This window comes from Trichomycterus rosablanca, chromosome 9, assembly GCF_030014385.1.
Source record: "Trichomycterus rosablanca isolate fTriRos1 chromosome 9, fTriRos1.hap1, whole genome shotgun sequence".
Taxonomy (NCBI): domain Eukaryota; kingdom Metazoa; phylum Chordata; class Actinopteri; order Siluriformes; family Trichomycteridae; genus Trichomycterus; species Trichomycterus rosablanca.
This window is the reverse complement of record NC_085996.1, coordinates 4872184-4891143: the sequence shown is the minus strand read 5'-3', so window position 1 is coordinate 4891143 and position 18960 is coordinate 4872184. Positions and strand designations below refer to the sequence as shown.

The window sequence follows — 18960 nt, the reverse complement described above, 5'->3', positions numbered from 1 at the left end:
TGTTCTTACTGTATAAAGACTTTGACAGGCTGATCTGTGAGGTACATAGCGTCCAGTTAAGAACCCTGAACCCTGACAGTCAGTTATAGCTGTGTGTACCTACCGTCAGTGGTCTCTCCTCCCACCAGCGGCTCTCCCTCTCCAAGACTGTAGGAGGCGAACACGGACACTTGGTAGCGCGTTTCAGGGCTCAGACCCTCCAGCAGGGTGCTGGTCACGTCTCCTGGAACAGTCGTCTCCCCCGACTCGTCACTGAACTCAGACTTCCAGCGGACGCGGTATTGCCTGACCCGACCCGGGGCGGCTGACCACGACACCATGAAGCTGGACTCGGTCACGTCGCTGGTTATTAGATCTCTCGGGGAGCCGAGCTCTGTCAACAGAACACAGACTCCGGTTAACGAAACACACACTCCGGTTAACAAAACACATACTCAGGTTAACACACTCCGGTTAACAAAACACACACTCTGGTTAACGAAACACACACTCCGGTTAACACACTCCGAGCTCTGTCAACAAAACACACACTCCGGTTAACACACTCCGGTTAACGAAACACACACTCTGGTTAACAAAACACACACTCTGGTTAACAAAACACACACTCTGGTTAACGAAACACACACTCTGGTTAACACACTCCGGTTAACACACTCCGAGCTCTGTCAACAAAACACACACTCCGGTTAACACACTCCGGTTAACGAAACACACACTCTGGTTAACGAAACACACACTCTGGTTAACGAAACACACACTCTGGTTAACGAAACACACACTCTGGTTAACGAAACACACACTCTGGTTAACGAAACACACACTCTGGTTAAAATTTAAACATTTTACTACACACAAACACAAAAAGAGCCGTTAAATAACCAGCTAGTCAGACTGCTAACATGGAACTTTGCCTGCTAACTGTATAATTAATTTCTTTTTACTTCACTAGTGACACCCTTGTGACAAATATTAAATTTTTTCCTTTTACATTTTAGCTTTACTGCTCAGGTGTTCAAATATTTCTCTGTAAAGATCACAGTTCTAACAATCATATTAGCTACAGTGTTTTTATGTTATTTCTATAATACTTCATAGTATTTTATAAAACTTCTATAATCATTTATAGTACTTGATATTTTATAGTATTGCTATAGTATTATTACAGTAACATTAAAGTATTTGTATAGTATGTATAGCATATAATAGTATTAAGTAATGACATTATTTTAATAGTATTTCATAGAGTTATAATGTTATTGTACTAGTATTAAAGTACTTTATAGTATTATTACAGTTTTTTATGATATTATTATAGTAATATTATAGTACTTTACAGTATTATGCTAGTGTTATTACAATATTATTACAGAAACTGTTACATTACAGTGCAATTATGACAATTTTCTAATATTACAAACTTAAATATATACTTTAAATACATCTTTTACTGCCATTTGATTACTATAGTATTTTTTAAGGCTTGCAGCCTGAATCTTTTCACAATATTATGTACGGTAGACGGTGAAGGACCTAAATTATTTGCAATCTTGTGTTGAGAATGTTCTTTTAAAACATTTCTGATTGACAATTCTCTTATTAAGTTTGGAACACAGTGGTGAACCACGACCCATCACTGCTTGTACAGACTCTGGTCCCTTGGTAGATCCACTTTTTATCACCAGTTATGATTCCCTTACCTCTTCACTGTGGAACGTTTTAAAACTGTATATTTTAAATATTATATAGACCTTTCACTCTTATTTTGCCTTTGTTGCAACTGAAGGTTCTAAATGTTTTTATATTTACAATTAATACAATAAAAACAATGAAACTGATCAGTGAAAACACTGGAAATGCTTTTTTTACTTCCATCACTTAAATAAAGATTCTTTTACTGCATTTAAAAAATGTCCCAACATTCTCTTCCTCTATTATTTGCTTTCATTTGCATATTTTACTAATATCAGTAAAACAAATGACTAAATTCAATAGAAAATAAATAGTTTGAATTATTTCTCAGATATTTTTAATACAAAGAGCTGAAAATCTGAAGCAATCTTGAAATTTTTTAGCTAAAATAAAACAAACGAGTCGTTAAAAGTAAAACCTGGGCGATTATCAGTTCAGATAATGAACTATGAGGTAAAAATACCCTACAGAGATAGAAGGACGTGGTATTTTGTTCTGAGAGGTACAGGAGTGTTTAATTTCCTCTAAGCTCTTGCTTCATTTTCACAGATGAGCGAGTCGACTCGGTCGGATTTCAGACTAAATTTTTCCGATTTCCACTCCAACAATAATCCATCACACACAATATTCCCCCGTTCTGTTCGCATTCCTCTCCAGCTCTGGCATCGTTCATTCATTTCCTCTCCTTTAACTGCACACGTGCGGAGGCAGGAACGTCTCCGAAACGTCTCGTCCGCTGGCTGCCATCTTACCACCTCTGTTTTTTAAGAGCTTCAGCAGTCTGGGCCGCAGGCACGGAAGGGTTCGGGATCGTCTCGGATCTCACGTGGAAAATGCCACCGGCGTTCCCGTCAGCGGAGCCGCCGCACGACTTTCCTAACCGCTCTGGTTCAGCGATAAATCAGCAGCGTTTTTTTCCACACGTGTTTGAATATCAGGAGAGTCCAGGCCACCTGGTCTGCTTTTCATTCTCTGTGCAGCTTCTTGTTGTTGATGGAAAGAATGGAAACCGTTACTGATTTCCCAGAGCTTCTGATGGTTTTAATGGTTTGTGATGGGATAGAAATAGAACACGCGTAACCAGGTCATGTGACTAATCCTAGACACATCTTAGACATTTAAAAGGAGTCTGGAGAACTTTGATGGTGGCCGTGTAAAAACAGACTGTGGTTTAATGGGAAGACAGAAGGATTGGATGGTGCTCCTTAGAGGGTTGCCAGATGCAGCGCTTTTCTACAGACCTACAGAAAAAATCAATTCACCTTTTAGATATTTTTGGGAGGAAACCTATGAGACCGGAGGAAAGGATCAACCCAAGGATGTCAGGACCCACGCTGCGCCAAAAGATCGGTTGTTTTGAATACGTTCCATTGGCATGGTCAGCTCCAGGATGACTGAATCCTAGATAAAGATGAATCCATCAGACAGTACTTGACGTCATGCCAAACAAGTTATGTAGGTTCCCAGAGCCTTTGGTGAAGAACAGTCATTAAAAACTGTAGATCCTCAAGCTTGCTTAACCAAGGAAGCTCCCAAGAACATGAAGAGACCATATAAGACGTCACATGGAAGGCAATAAGGATAATAAATGATCCCAGACCCCTAAAACTGGACCACCAAGCCTTAAATATCCTTTAAAAGAGTGTCTAGGTGGTGCAGCAGTCTCATAAACTAGCCCAACACCAGTCATCATCATCTACTTCCTCTGGTAAATGTTCCACAGGTACCGTCCACATGATCTCCTGGAGAAAAAGAGACTCGTCCCACTAGTCGACCTTCTATTGCTTCAACGTGCCCAAACTAGCTCCTTACTGGGCATCCTGGTGCATCTCCACCTGGGGTAAATGTTCCACAGGTACCGTCCACATACTCCTGGAGAAAAAGGGATTCGTCCCACTTCAACGTGCCCAATGTAGGCGCCTTCAGCATGATGAGCCTCGTGATCTTCTGTCGGTCTCTACCAAGCTCCAAAGACTTCATATCTTCTCACACGGACACCCAACCATCCATCTAAGGTTTGAGGTTGTCCCTACTTGGAGCACCATCAGTGGGTACTGACCACTGCTGCCTGTTTGGGGATTCAACCCATAACCATTCGTCTTATTGCTGATCAGATCTGCTGCATTCAACACGGGTACTGTGAGGAACCTCCATCACTCTAAAGGGTTGTCCAAACTTCATTTAAGATTTGTTTTATGTAAGAGCGCCACCTAGAGCTCAATCAGATGAAGCGGTATTTTTTTAAACCTGATTAATACCTCGCTCGACACCGTGCTCACTATTTGGAGCCGATCCTAATGTTTGGGTGCACGTCCTTCAGCACGTGGCTTCATTCGAGCTGGAAGCTTCTCTGTGTTTTAGATGTTTGTCCTCCACCCTCATCCGTCTTAATCGCGTTTGCCACGTAAACTCGGTGTACAGACTCGGGTTCGAGTTCCTAATGCAATAACCGATCTCTCGATTCCACTCGGCTCCTTCGCTAGCATGAAATAAAATCAGAGCGAGGATCCCTGCGTATTAGAGACGCGCCCCAGGCCGTCACGGACGCGGATACTCGGAGAAAACAAGCGCAGGAATGGAATATCAGGGGTCGTTTTTGTGCCACGATGCTCTGCTCTGGTTATCCGTGAAACCGCGAGGCTGCGTCGTATCCTCTTCAGATATAAAAGGTTCTACAGAAATTAGGCACGACTGTTAGCTCTGAAAGAGGCTTTAAATTCACAAATGAGAACCAGCAGTTACCATCACGTAAGCTTTCAGGGTCACGAAAGGTCAAAAATTCAAGGTTGAGCTATCGACCAGCCAGGTGCCCACACAGACACAACAAGGCCAGGAAACTAAGAAAACAGCTATTTCTCTAGGGCTCCCAACACCACTGAGATGTCCAGTTCTAAGTTCCAATCTCAGCTGTGCTATTGACCAGCCAGGCGCCCATACAGTATCTTGGAAAATCTTGGAAAGCGCTATTAAAATAAAATGTATAATTATTATTATTATACAGACACGACAAGGCCAGAAAACAGTAAAAATAGCTCTTTCTCTCTCTAGGGCTCCCAAAACCTTTGAATCTCAGCTGAGCTATCGACCAGCCAGGTGTCAAACAGACACAACAAAGCCAGGAAAAAATATCTCTCTCTGGGGCTCCCAAAATCACAGAAACTGGGAAATAGCAAGCAAGGTTAGGGCTCTTGCTCCAGGGCTTCAATCATCACTAAGATCTCCAGCTCTGAGTTTGAATGTCAACCAGGTGCCCACACAGACACAACAAGGCCAGGAAACCAAGAAAACAGCTATTTCTCTAGGGCTCCCAACACCACTGAGATCTCCAGTTCTGAGTTCCAATCTCAGCTGTGCTATTGACCAGCCAGGCGCCCATACAGTATCTTGGAAAATCTTGGAAAGCGCTATTAAAATAAAATGTATAATTATTATTATTATACAGACACGACAAGGCCAGAAAACAGTAAAAAATAGCTCTTTCTCTCTCTAGGGCTCCCAAAACCTTTGAATCTCAGATGTGCTATTGACCAGCCAGGCGACAAGGCCAGGAAATTGGGAAAACAGCAAGCTGGCTGAGATCTCCAGCTCTGAGTTCAAATCTCAGCTGTGCTATGGACCAGCCAAGCGCCCACACAGACACAACAAGGCCAGGAAACTGAGAAAACAGCTCTTTCTCTTCAGGGCTTCCAAAACCACTAAGATCTCTAGCTCTTAGCTCAGGGCTTCAACCACCACTGAGATCTCCAGCTCTGAGTTTGAATCTCAGCTGTGCTATTGACCAGCCAGGCACCCACACAGACACAACCAGGCCAAGAAACTAGAAAAATAGCAAGCAAGGTTAGTGCTGCTGCTCCAGAGCTCCCACCACTCCACAGAGCTCTCCAGCTCTGAATTATAATCTCAGATGTACTATCAACCGGCCAGCCACTGTCATGTCATGACATGAATGGAATGGTCAGTTATCCAAACATCACCTGGTCAGTGGGGGTTTGGATGATTGGGTCTGTGCAATACAACACAAGTACCAGACAGTTGTACCTAATAAAGTGCTCAGTGAGTACAGAGGCGAGGTTAAAAGTTCACTTGGAACAGATTTGAACATCGTGGCATCTTCAGAATTTAATTATTTATTCAAACTGAACCACAAACAATATATCGACGTTTTGATACTGATCTTAATAAACGGATCATCGAGTTTCAGTCAGAAATGTCACTTGGCTCGATTCCTAAAAAACTTCAGGTCGCAAGAAAAATCGTACGAACGATCGTTTCTCTTCCAAGTTCAGAAAAAACCCCGAACTGTCACGTTATTGCTGAAAGGAAATTTGTCTGAAATGTCAGATGTAATCTTAGAAAAAGCAAAGAAATCAGTCAGCCGTGAATTATCGAGAGCTGAAGGTGTCACAGTCGAGCGATCTGTACGCCGCCGCCGGCGAAAAGAAAACGCCCCCTGCTCCAAAATCAGCACCTTAAAGCTGAAGTGAAGTGTGTTACTAATCTCCAGGAGGAATAAAAATATGAAATAAAGACTGATGGTTTTATCCTGTGGCCTCAATAACCAGCTAGCAGAGTTTAAACGGGAAGAGGTGAGCCAATCAAACCCCAACTACACTGAACCTACTGTGCTCTGGAGTGTTTTGAACCAATGCTCTGGAGTGTGTGAGGCTAAAATAAAGCTTTTAAAGGTCCTGAACTCAACCCTTTCATGACTATACTGAGAAGGAGGGTTTGTTTTGGACACAGGATGCCATTGCTCGGAGGTAAGTTGGGGTCAGAGCAGCAGGTCAGCCATCTGGAGAGGTTAATGGACCTACTTAATGACCAAAGCCTGCAAACCACCACTGACGGTCCCTTACCAAGCCCGGTCAGCTAAGATTCCAGCAGCCGAGATATCAGATAACACCGGGTTCATCTAAAACTCAAATTATGTGAACTATTTACTCACATTAACAAGGTAACAGCAATATTCTTGAACGTTTCTGACCAGTGGTCACTGTTGAATGCATATTGCTCACTGGTAGACTATTCCCACCATGTTGGCAAGTGTGGGAACTGGTGAAATCAAATCCTGTTTGGACGCCAACGTGCCACCCTGAACATTGTGTACTAGATATACAATGATGAGCCAAAACATTAGGACCATCTTTAAAGGAATGTGCATATGAGGGTCAGGATGAGAGTCTTGAGGGTTGCTCAAAGGTCAATCAGTGGCAACCTGGTAGTAGTGGGGCTCGAACCAGTGACCTTTCAATTACTAGTCCAGTACCAACTGCCTACATAATGGTCAAACCTTTATGGTCAGATGATTGGGTTGCTCACAGGAAGCCATGGTGCGCACCCACCAACAGTGGTCAGAAAAGGGACAAGCCAGGAACTGCTGACTGGTGGTTGGGTGGCCAAGACTCGCTGATGCCATTCAGGTAGTGAGATAAACATGTCACAATACAGTGAATCAAACCCGTCTGTGTGAGGCTGCTTTCATTTAGGCAACGTGAGCAAGAGCAGCGATAAATCAGAGGCGTATTTTCCACACGTGGTCGAATATCAGGAGATTCCAAGCCACCTGGTCTGCTTTTCGTTCTCTGAGTAGCTTGTTGATGGAAAGAATGGAAACTGTTGCTGGTTTCCCAGAGTTTCTGATGGTTTTAATGGTTTGTTATGGGATCAGGTGATGTGACTGATCCAAGACGCGTTTGACAATTTATTTAAAGGTCTTTTAAAACATTTAAAAGGAGTCTGGAGATCTTTGATGGCGGGCGTGTAAAAACAGGCTGTGGTTTAATGGAAAGACAAAAGGATTGAACGGAGCTCCTTGAACGGGTTGCCAGATGCAGTGTTTTTCTGCATTGCAGGCTTCAGAACTGGACATGGGAGCAATGCTCCAAGATGGTGTTGATCCAGAAGTTTGGTACTGTTTTGGTACCAGATACCACAAGACTCCTTCAGACGTTCTGTGGAGGCAACAGTGGTGGTGCTAATGTTTTGACTAATCTGCGCACCTTAAAGAGCTCCTATACGGTCTGTGTACCTTATTAATTCATTAATAATGACAGCTAGAATGAAGGTGCGGCGTCAACCCGAGACGTTTTCCAGGCCTGAGGACTGGGAGTATCACAAACCACTACACGGAACATTCTGCAGTTCTTCTCAACCCCAAGCAATTTGGCTTTGATCCCTTTAATTCCTGACAGAGTAATTAGATCAGTTTTTGCCCACCGCAGGGCGGCGACGTTAAGAAAGACGTCACCAATTAATCCTGACAGTGATGGCCTCTCGGCGGACCCTTTGTAGCCTGCAGATACGTATTTTAGGAGGCCTCTCGCGGTCGACAAGCCCGTGCACGCCCCGGCAGCGTGCTCCAGACGCACCGACGGGGGTCAGACTCTCCCTGAACACCTATTATTATCCCAAACTCCCAGGGGTTCTGGAGAATCTCAGGAGAATGTGTGTATCGCTTTACTTGACGAGGTCGGGTGAGGAAACGTCTCTGCATCACTGAGATTAAATCTCCTGGATGGACGAAGGTACAAAAGGTCAAAGCACTCCTAAACATCTTTTGTTCTCTGAGCAGTGAGGGAGGCCTGGGATACGTCAAAGCCTACGGTTCATTTTACCCTTCTGGAAATCTGACCCGAGGCGTCTTCTATACAAAAGTCAGTTTCAGTAGCTTCATCACAGCTCTCGTAATGACCTGATATTTTCAGGCAGCTTTCTCTCTACACAGACGCATTTTACATCATCCTATACTCCCGAGAAGAGGGCATGTCTAAATTCTTAGATTCCTTAAAATGCTCCTACTGAGGCGCCTTATAATTCTGAGTGATAATCCCACTGAATAACGAGTCTAAGTCTAATTAGTGCTTCTAAATAATCTGCCTATGAGTTTGATGTCTTATTAGAATCCTCTCTACTGAGGCAGCTGATCAGGTAGGCAGCAAGGCAGCTCGCTAGGTTTTCAGACAGACCCCACAGTTTCTCTGGGTTTGAGCTGGTTTGACCTCATATTAGCCAGGTGGTCCTAATGTTTTGGCTCATCGGTTCAAAGCTTCCAAAATATCTTTGCACTTCTCAGATACTTAAACTGACGGATGGCGTGCGATTGGTGTTTACTTCTTCATAAAAGTGAAGGAAGACACAGACGTTCCAGCAAACTCCTGAACTCCCTGTAATTGAAGTGGATGTTTAAGAACCCCTTTGCCATTTTTCACCCGTGATCTGCGATCGTGTGGAGATCTCGCACGATTCAGGAAACCATAAATCCTCTGGAACTAAGTGGAGGTGCGATGGGAGCAGACGCTTCCCGGCCTGGCGTTCAAGAGTGAAGAAAAACAGAAACTAAAAGGTATTTAGCAGAGAGGGAAAAGCAGCAGATACACCAAAGTGTTCTGGAAATTATGGCCTGGCTAACAGTGAGTATCTAATACTAAAGATCTAAAAGTGTGAAAAAATGACCGACCATTCTTAGATACACTATATGGCCAAAAGTATTCGGACACCCGACCATCAGCTTGTTGGACGTCCCGTTTTAAAAACAAATGCTAATAAAATAGAGCTAGAACCAGCCACTCTTCTGAGGAGGTTTCTTTAACAGGCCTTAATAGACTTTAACAGACCTTAACAGAACTTAATAGACTTTAATACACATTAACAGACCTTAACAGACCTTAACAGACCTTAACAGACCTTAATAGACTTTAACAGACCTTAACAGACCTTAATAGACTTTAAAACACCTTAACAGAACTTAATAGACTTTAACAGACCTTAACAGAACTTAATAGACTTTAATACACATTAACAGACCTTAACAGACCTTAACAGACCTTAATAGACTTTAACAGACCTTAACAGACCTTAATAGACTTTAAAACACCTTAACAGACCTTAACAGAACTTAATAGACTTTAACAGACCTTAACAGAACTTAATAGACTTTAATACACATTAACAGACCTTAACAGACCTTAACAGACCTTAATAGACTTTAACAGACCTTAACAGACTTTAAAACACCTTAACAGACCTTAACAGAACTTAATAGACTTTAACAGACCTTAACAGACCTTAATAGACTTTAATACACCTTAACAGACCTTAACAGAACTTAATAGACTTTAAAAGACCTTAACAGACCTTAATAGACCTTAACAGACCTCAATAGACTTTAACAGACATTCATAGACCTTAACAGCCATTACTAGACCTTAATAGATCTTAACAGACCTTTGAATGGTGTACATCAAAAATGGTGTACATCTGTGGGAATTTGTGCCCATTCAGTCAAAAGAGTCATTCGAATGGCTGGGCACTGATACCAAAGCTGTTCTGTAGGGCTGAGGTCAGGGTTTTGTGAAGGGCAATAGGGTTTGGGGTACTGGATTAGTGACGCCACCACCACCAAGTTGCCACTGTCGGGTCAGCAAGGCCCTTAACCCTCGCGTGCTCAGACTGGCTTTAAATAAAAGCGTCTGCTAAATGGCGTAAATGTTAAATAGAGAAAGAAACAGAAGCCTCGGTGCGTTCCAGAACTTTCCCATCTTCTTCCAAAACACTTGGTTCTTTTATTAGTTTTGATCTTCGTACCTCGCAGCACTTAAGATGTACCAGAAATGACATGGAGCAGGAGTCAGCAGCTTTGATCTATTCGAGTGTCGGGGAAATGTTCACCTCTCGCTTCCAGACATTAAAAAGAAACCGGAGCGCTGAGGTATTCCAACATATTTCAAGGTTGTTTTTTAGTTGTTTTGGATCCTCGGCAGGATCCTCCAGCCAAGAGATGCTATCAGACCAGATTAGAGACACTCTCATGTCTAAATTCCACATGTAGGAATGAAACCGGGGATCTAACGTACTCCAGAAGCTTCTACGTGTTTGGATAACAGAGGATGTCACAGAGGATGAAAATACGCTATACGGGAGGAATGTTTTCGACTGGCAGGATCTTTTTCCCCTTTCTAATAGATTTGGTCTCACCAATGTTCAATTTATGCCAAATTATGACCTTAAACTGAATAGTCACAAGCTAAGTAATGTAATGGAGGCTTTTTGTATCTTACATCTCACAGTAAAGACGCTAAATAGAGGCTGTGAGTTTATCCAGCGCTGCCTCGTTACTTAGAAATGATTGAGTGATAAGAAGGCCTTTGACCTCAGGAGCCTTTATCTACGATACAATCTGAGGGGTAGTCGAAAAGCTTTAGGCAACTAAATGTAGGTGTTGCCCATCTTTAAGGAGGCTCTGATGGATTCCAGCAACCCCATGTACTAAAAAATAAAGGCTATTGGGTCTGTTCAAAAACCTATTGACCCGCCCTGCTCCCTACTACCTACCTGATCAGCTGCCTCAGTAGAGAGGATTCTAATAAGACACGGAACTCATAATTCAGATTATTCAGACAGCGATTCCACCGCAGTTTTAGCTTACTAAACTAACACAGTTAGCCTCATGCCGTTCAAACCAATGGGTTGAGGCGGCACAACCTGCTAGCACGCCAGCAAACGTCTCCCTCCGTGTACCGAAAACGCTTAAACTGTCCCTGACGAGCCCGAATTTACAAATAAACGACACTCCTGCACCATAATACAGATTAAACATCAATCAGAATTTATTTACATTTGAAAAGAACTCCGTTGGTTGAGGAATCTAAGAATTTAGACATGCCGCCTTCTAATTTTACACTTACATTTTCGGCATTTAGCAGACGCCCTTATCCAAGGCGGCTTAAAGTACTGGGACAGTATACAGTGTAAGCAATGGAGGGTTAAGGGTTGATTACTAGTCCAGTACCTTAACCACTAGGCTACAATGTTCCTTCTTCTCGGGAGTGTAGGATGATGGGAAAGGTGTATGTATAGAGAGAGAGCGAGGTTTTCAGGCAGACCCCTGGACTCCACAGGACATTATCAGCAGCTCATTCCTTTCAAAGTAAGTCAGTGGAAGCTAAGGGGTTAAGGTACTGGACTAGTAACTGGTTGCTTGTTCAAGCCCCACCCTTGCCAAGTTACCACTATTGGGCCCTTAAATGCTTGAACCGAACTGTATTTAGTCCCAATTATAAGTTGCTTGGAATAAAAGCGTTTGCTGAATGCCACTTCTTGTTTAAGGTACCAATTTTAAGTTAATGTTAAATATTAAATGTTTTAAGAAGTTTAAAGAAAAAGAAGAGCCTGGTACTAGGTTGCTGGTTCAAGGCAAACCACTGCCAAGTTGCCACTGTTGGGCCATTAATTGCTGGTTTTTAACCAACCTAAACACTGCCACATCACCCCACTGCTGCGTTCTCTTCACTGGCTTCCTGTAGCTGCACGCATTCAATTTAAAAAACACTGATGTTTGTCTACAAAGCCAAAAATGGAGCAGCCTCAAGCTACCTTCGTGGTCTAATCAAACCCCGCTCAGTACCACGCAACCTCCGAGCCACTAGTCTCGCTCGACTTGATCTTCCACCCAGGACTAGAGGAAGACGAGCATCAGCATCACGGCTATACTGGTACCCAAGTAGTGGAACGAACTTCCTCTGTCTGTCCGAACATCTGAGTCTCTCGCTGTCTTTAAAAAACGATTAAAAACCTTCATCACCTCTTTACTAAACACTTAAGCTGACTTGTACTTACTTACTAACCCCTAACCCTAACTAACGCTCTTTCATTTCTTTAAAAAAAACACTTTGGTTCTAACAGGGTTTCAGCAGATTTGTGTTCTTGGACTGTTGTTTACTTAAACTAGAGTTATTAAATGTTTACTATGGAAGCTCTTCTGTAAGTCACTCTGGATAAGAGCGTCTGCTAAATGCCGAAAAACGTAAATGTAAATGTAATGCTCAAATTGTATTTAGTCAGAATTGTAGGTTGCTTTGGATAAAAGGTCAAATGCTAAATATTCAATGTATTAAGAAGCTAAAAGAATAAGAAGAGCCGTGAATAAGAAGCTGATATAACAGAGGTGTCACTGTCCACAGTCAATCAAGCTTCACACCATCATGAACGTAGAGGCTGCCGTGCAGGGCCAAGAGAAAGGAACCAAAATCCGACTCCTCACTTTTGCACAAGCCTTCATTTCTTCTGGAAGCCACGCAGCAGGGACTCGATTTCTATTCCAACAGAATCTGCTTTACTGGATTGTGCAAGTTTTCTATGAGATCACAGATCTTGGATGGACGGAGGCACCGCGGGTCGCTCTGTAACAGCCACTGCAACCCAAATGACGGGAAAGCGCTGGGATACGCTCATTCTATTTAATGAAAAAGCTCAGAACTGACAGAGGAAGATTATTTTCACTAGCAGTAACTGGACTAATCCAGAGAATTTATTTCTTTTTTCACTTCTGGAAAAAAAACAGTCCGAAACGGCCAAATCTGTTCTCACTGAACCTCTGCTTAATTTCTTTTCCAGCAAATTTATGTTTACTGGATTGTGTAAACTATCCATGATATCACCGCTTTTGGATGGGGGACGGCTCATGAGGTCAAAGTCCATTTAAACATCCAGCGCAATCCAAGAAGCGAGGACGTGCCGGAGTGCGCTCGCTGGAGAGTCTGGTTCGTCTTGCTGGAAGTTAGACGTCAAAGCATCTCTGAACTGAACCGATTTTTTTTCCGTATTTACTTGATCTCAGATCCAGCAGCTGTGTGGTTAGCCGATTATGTAAGCATCCCGTCCGGTCCAACACTTTCCCCAGATTTTCTTCATTTGCAGAAAGAAACTCTGCGTTTGTTTTATTTATTAATAAAAACGCTTCGTCTGCTGATTCAGTCGGATCTGATCCATCCGGATGAACAAACCGACGGAAGGTAGAAGCTCAGACTCTTCATCGTCAGGCCGAGCTCGAGGACAGATTCGCCGAATTCCGGGCAAGTCCTCACAAGGTCCGCCACACCGCGGAAAGCGAGGAAAGTGAATCATAGCCGTGGCCCACCCCCTCCGCTAGCACTACTATCACCGCGCTAATGCAGACTTCATGCCTGGCCAGGCCAAATTCCAGCTCCACCCGAACTAGAGTACAGCCATGGGTGCAGCACCGGTAAAAACAACGAGTGAAGGACTTCACGTTACATTTCACGCTACTCTCATCGATCCGACACCCAGACCGACCCCGGATTCACTTCACGAACATAACAAAAAAAGAAATAACAGGTCACGAGGCGTATCGAGCATTTAATAGGAGTGGAAATGACGTCTAGACCCTTTTGTAGCTCTGAGTTTATTCTCAGAATGCCCGTTAGCCAATAATATTCACATACGCAAACCCTTTATTAATATTTAGTAGCTAGCTTCTTCAACCAGCCTAACAAATGTAGTTAAATAATACTTCATTTACTTAAACAAATGAAGGAATCATTTACTGCTCTTTACAACATTTCCAACTTTTGTACTGATTGTGGTGTTGAGACCCAGCGCCAAGCTGTTTGTGGTGGTATGTCTTCTTTCTGCTGCCCCAGACAGGATTCTACATGAGGTGCACTAATCAACACCTCAAAAAACCTGGATTGGACTGTAAGTTGGACTGTTGGACCTAAGTTGGACTGTAACCAAACCTGACAAACCAGCTACTCCATCCACCAGAGTGCTGAGAACGATTGCAGACCGAAGCTTCTCTCTTGTGTAATGTTCTTACTTACACGATTCAGCAAAAATGAATCGCAGAATCATTTAACGTGACTCACTGGAATGATAAGGAGTCGAATGATTCGAATCACAGTTCCGAACGCTCACGTGTACGACAGGTGGAAGGGACCGTCAGCCTTCGACTCTTTTGGGAAATGCTAGACGTACAGCAATAATACATCCTGGACAGAACCCTGGTCCATCACAGGGACTGGATCACAGCTATGGGCAATTCAGAGTGGGCAAATACCATACTGGTATGTTTTGTGAAACCAGAGGACAGAGACTGAAGTGAGAATGGAAGCAGGACCCTGAGAATCAGAACGGTTTGAAAATAATATGCGTCTGTTGAAAAGTTTGGTTACCGCTGAAGCGAAGAAGCCATAAAAACCAGACTGCACATTTTCTCAGCGTTGGCGCGACTCCCCATAGTCTAACCGCCAAAATACACAATGTAGCCCACCGTAGCAACTACTGCTATCCAGACAGGAGCACCAGAGGAGCACTCGGAGAAACCACACGTACGTCCACGTCCATACATCCAAGTGAATGCTGAATCACTTAAGCTCAGAGAAAGCCAACTCTGAGACTGAACCCGACGCCCTCAGACACTAACAGCGATGGTTCAGCACAATTCGTGTCCTGGTTATTTCATTTGGACCGTCAGGAAGCTGTGTTTTTGTCATCCGGGAGCTGCGGGTCTGTGGGCGACCCTCCCCGGGGTCAACGATCCGACCTGTACCTTCATGAAAGCTCCAGATGTCTGAGCTCAGACTCTTCTCATCTTACGCGAGGTCAGCGCTTTAAAACAGACCCTCGGCGTCCGACACACGAGCAGCACTTTATCATCCTGAAGGAAAATCTGGACTGGAATCTGAACACGCCATTTGGAAACGGCTAACGAGCTCAACTGAGGACAGAGTGAACCCGTCTAATTTATTAGAAGCAAAGGTTTTGTACTCCATTAATGTTCTGGATTATAAAAACACGATGTTTGGTAGCAGCTCATTTAATCATCTCCTGATGCTTCATACCAAATAAGGGATGTTTTGAAGACTTTGGTCAGGACCCTACTTTGGGTGGACAGTTGGTAGTTTACTGCTGGAGACCCAACCTTCTTGGATACTTCGATTAAAGGTTTTGACGTCTTTAGACCACACATGGACTTTGGTGGACCCTTCATTGATGTTGCTCTTTGTAGTAGACCCTCACTCATCAAACACAACAAACCTTTTGGGACAATTTGGTAGTGGACGCTACCTTTGATAATGTATTTAACATCTTTAGACCTGATCTGGACCCTATTTTTGCCCATGGACACTATTAGGAACCTATTTTTGTAAGACCTTTAGTAATGACCTCTACTTGGACCTAAACTTTGGTTGTGGAACCTTTTCAGACAGATTTGTACCTTATTTATGTCAGAGTTAAGTTGTGGATCCTAATCAGACCCTGTTATTGGATCAAATAACCTAATTAGACCCTGTTATTGGATTAAAGAACCTAATTAGACCCTGTTATTGGATTAAAGAACCTAATTAGACCCTGTTATTGGATCAAAGAACCTAATTAGAACCTGTTATTGGATCAAATAACCTAATTAGACCCTGTTATTGGATTAAAGAACCTAATTAGACCCTGTTATTGGATTAAAGAACCTAATTAGACCCTGTTATTGGATCAAAGAACCTAATTAGACCCTGTTATTGGATCAAATAACCTAATTAGACCCTGTTATTGGATTAAAGAACCTAATTAGACCCTGTTATTGGATTAAAGAACCTAATTAGACCCTGTTATTGGATCAAAAAACCTAATTAGACCCTGTTATTGGATCAAATAACCTAATTAGACCCTGTTATTGGATCAAATAACCTAATTAGACCCTGTTATTGGATTAAAGAACCTAATTAGACCCTGTTATTGGATCAAAGAACCTAATTAGACCCTGTTATTGGATCAAATAACCTAATTAGACCCTGTTATTGGATTAAAGAACCTAATTAGACCCTGTTATTGGATTAAAGAACCTAATTAGACCCTGTTATTGGATCAAAAAACCTAATTAAACTCTTTAATCGGAACAGATAACCTGATTAGACCCTGTTATTGACACAAATAACCTAATTAGACTCTTTAATCGAAACAAATAACCTAATTAGACCCTGTTATTGGACCAAATAACCTAATTGAACCCTGTTATTGGATTAAATAATCTAATTAACCCCGTTATTGGACCAGATAACCTAATTGAACCCTGTTATTGGATTAAAGAACCTAATTAGACCCTGTTATTGGATCAAATAACCTAATTAGACCCTGTTATTGGATAAAATAACCTAATTAGACCCTGTTATTGGATCAAATAACCTAATTAGACCCTGTTATTGGATTAAAGAACCTAATTAGACCCTGTTATTGGATCAAATAACCTAATTAGACCCTGTTATTGGATCAAATAACCTAATTAGACCCTGTTATTGGATTAAAGAACCTAATTAGACCCTGTTATTGGATCAAATAACCTAATTAGACCCTGTTATTGGATCAAATAACCTAATTAGACCCTGTTATTGGATCAAATAACCTAATTAGACCCTGTTATTGGATCAAATAACCTAATTAGACCCTGTTATTGGATCAAATAACCTAATTAGACCCTGTTATTGGATCAAATAACCTAATTAGACCCTGTTATTGGAACAAATAACCTTATTAGACCTTGTTATTAGAACAAAACCTAATTAGACCCTGTTATTGGATCAAAAAACCTTATTAGTACATGTTATTAGAACAAAACCTAATTAGACCCTTTTACTGGAACTACTAACAGTAGAATTTTGATATTTGACCACACTCAGACCTTATATTTGTAAAATATATGTAATCTTCCTTTCTTGGACCTTGTTTTGGGGGACTTTTGTATTGGGCCCGAGCTGGACCCTGTTCTTTACTCCCGTCAACACACCAAACAAAACTATACACACTTAGACCCAATAACCTTCTCCACTCACCATCGAGCGTGGTGCCAGTGCCCTCCAGCGGATGACCCAGGCCGGAGGAGTACTGAGCTCGGACAGCGATCTGGTATTCGGTGCCGGGCTGCAGGTCGGTGAGGGGAGTGGCCGTGTTCTCTCTCCTCACCGCCACCTCCTTCAGTTCTCCGCCCTCGGTCGGCTGATAGGAAACCACGTACTGCTGGACCCCGCCCGGCGCCGCGTCCCACGCCACCTGCATGGAGTTCATCCCCTCGTCGAAAACTCGCAGGTTCTGTGGGGAGCCTCGTTCTGCAGAAACAAAGACGGGCGGTTAGTGTGACATAGACCCATGACTCTGGGTAACAATAACTGATAAGTACTGCGTGTATTGAGGCGCTACCCCACTACTGTCGAGATCAAGGGTTCGAATCCCCAGCAATGTTATCAACCAGTCAGGCTTCAACAGACCCACCGCTACCCTGACCAGGGCGGTAAACCATTAAAATGAAGTAAAAATTTAAGTAAAAAATATACAGACGACAATTCGTATCATTCATTCATCAGGATGGAAAGTTCTACAATGTCATGGTCTCCTAATCTCCTTGTCTCTAAGGCACAGGATAAACAGTACATGGAACAGTGGTCTCTATGCCAAGGTCAGGAAATGACAAAAAAACAAACAAACTGTAACCTCATACTGAGATAAGCAGATGTAGTTCCTAAACCACCTAAAAAACAGCTCTGCTATGAATTAGAAGCCTCTGAAAGAGAGCTTTTAGTGTCCACAGTCAAGCAAGCTTTATATTACCATGGGCTGAGGAGCTTCTTGCTCATGTTTTCTATCTTGAAACCCAAGCAGAGACACAAAGATGGGTAAGATGTAGCCTAGTGGTTAAGGTACTGGACTAGGTTCAAGCCCCACCAGTGCCAGGTTGCTGCTGTTGGGCCCTTGAGCAAGGCCCTTAACCCTCAGACTGTATACTGTAACTGTAATATAAGTCGCTTTGGATACAGGCGTCTGCTAAATGCCTACAATGTAAATGTTCAGCAACAACGTCTGGCTTTAGGGAGATGCTTGGACTTCATCTCCTCCTTACGACGGTCCATGAAGGATCCAAAGACCAATCAGGGCGTCTTTTACAGGGCAGAATTAAAATAGTAAAACTCATTTTGTTTGTTCTCATCATCTATGATTAGATAAAACGCATTCCTAAGATTTGTGGCTCTCCGAAACCATAACACGATGAAATATTACACATTTATTATCAGTTTATTCACGTCCGAACGCGGCATCAGGAAAGACGTGTTTTTTCCGTCCGCATCACAAAAAACTCATAAAGAAATATTTTTGCCATAACAGAAGTTAAACATCACAGCTGGAAGTTCGGAACAGCTGGAATACACCCTGAGCGCGCTGAGTAATGCTAACAACCGCCCGGAATTCCATCGCTCAGGCGAATGGAAATATTTTTTCTTTGTTTGTTTATTTCCATAAATCCTCCCTGATATTTGTCAGCGGGCGTCACTTCCTCGGTTTCGGCATCTTTAACCCCGGGCAGAGTGAAATCTAAACACTGCGGCTGCTGCGAGGACGTGTTCCGCTCGTCCCTAAGTCCTTCACGCCACATCTGGAGCATCAAACAGACGAGATACGGTCACCCAAAAAAACATGAAAGGAAAGATAAAT

At 42.7% G+C, this 18960-nt stretch overlaps 1 protein-coding gene across 1 annotated transcript in view; it reads right to left on the bottom strand.

Annotated features, from left to right (window-relative positions):
• Positions 1 to 18960, bottom strand: part of col12a1b (collagen, type XII, alpha 1b) — a 119966-nt gene that overhangs the window by 77391 nt on the left and 23615 nt on the right. Inside the window, exons 12-13 of the mRNA XM_063001716.1 lie at positions 17310 to 17582; positions 104 to 373 (exon numbers count right to left, since the gene is read on the bottom strand). Coding sequence (XP_062857786.1) covers positions 104 to 373; positions 17310 to 17582 — 543 coding nt within the window. The remainder of the gene's footprint in view (positions 1 to 103; positions 374 to 17309; positions 17583 to 18960) is intronic.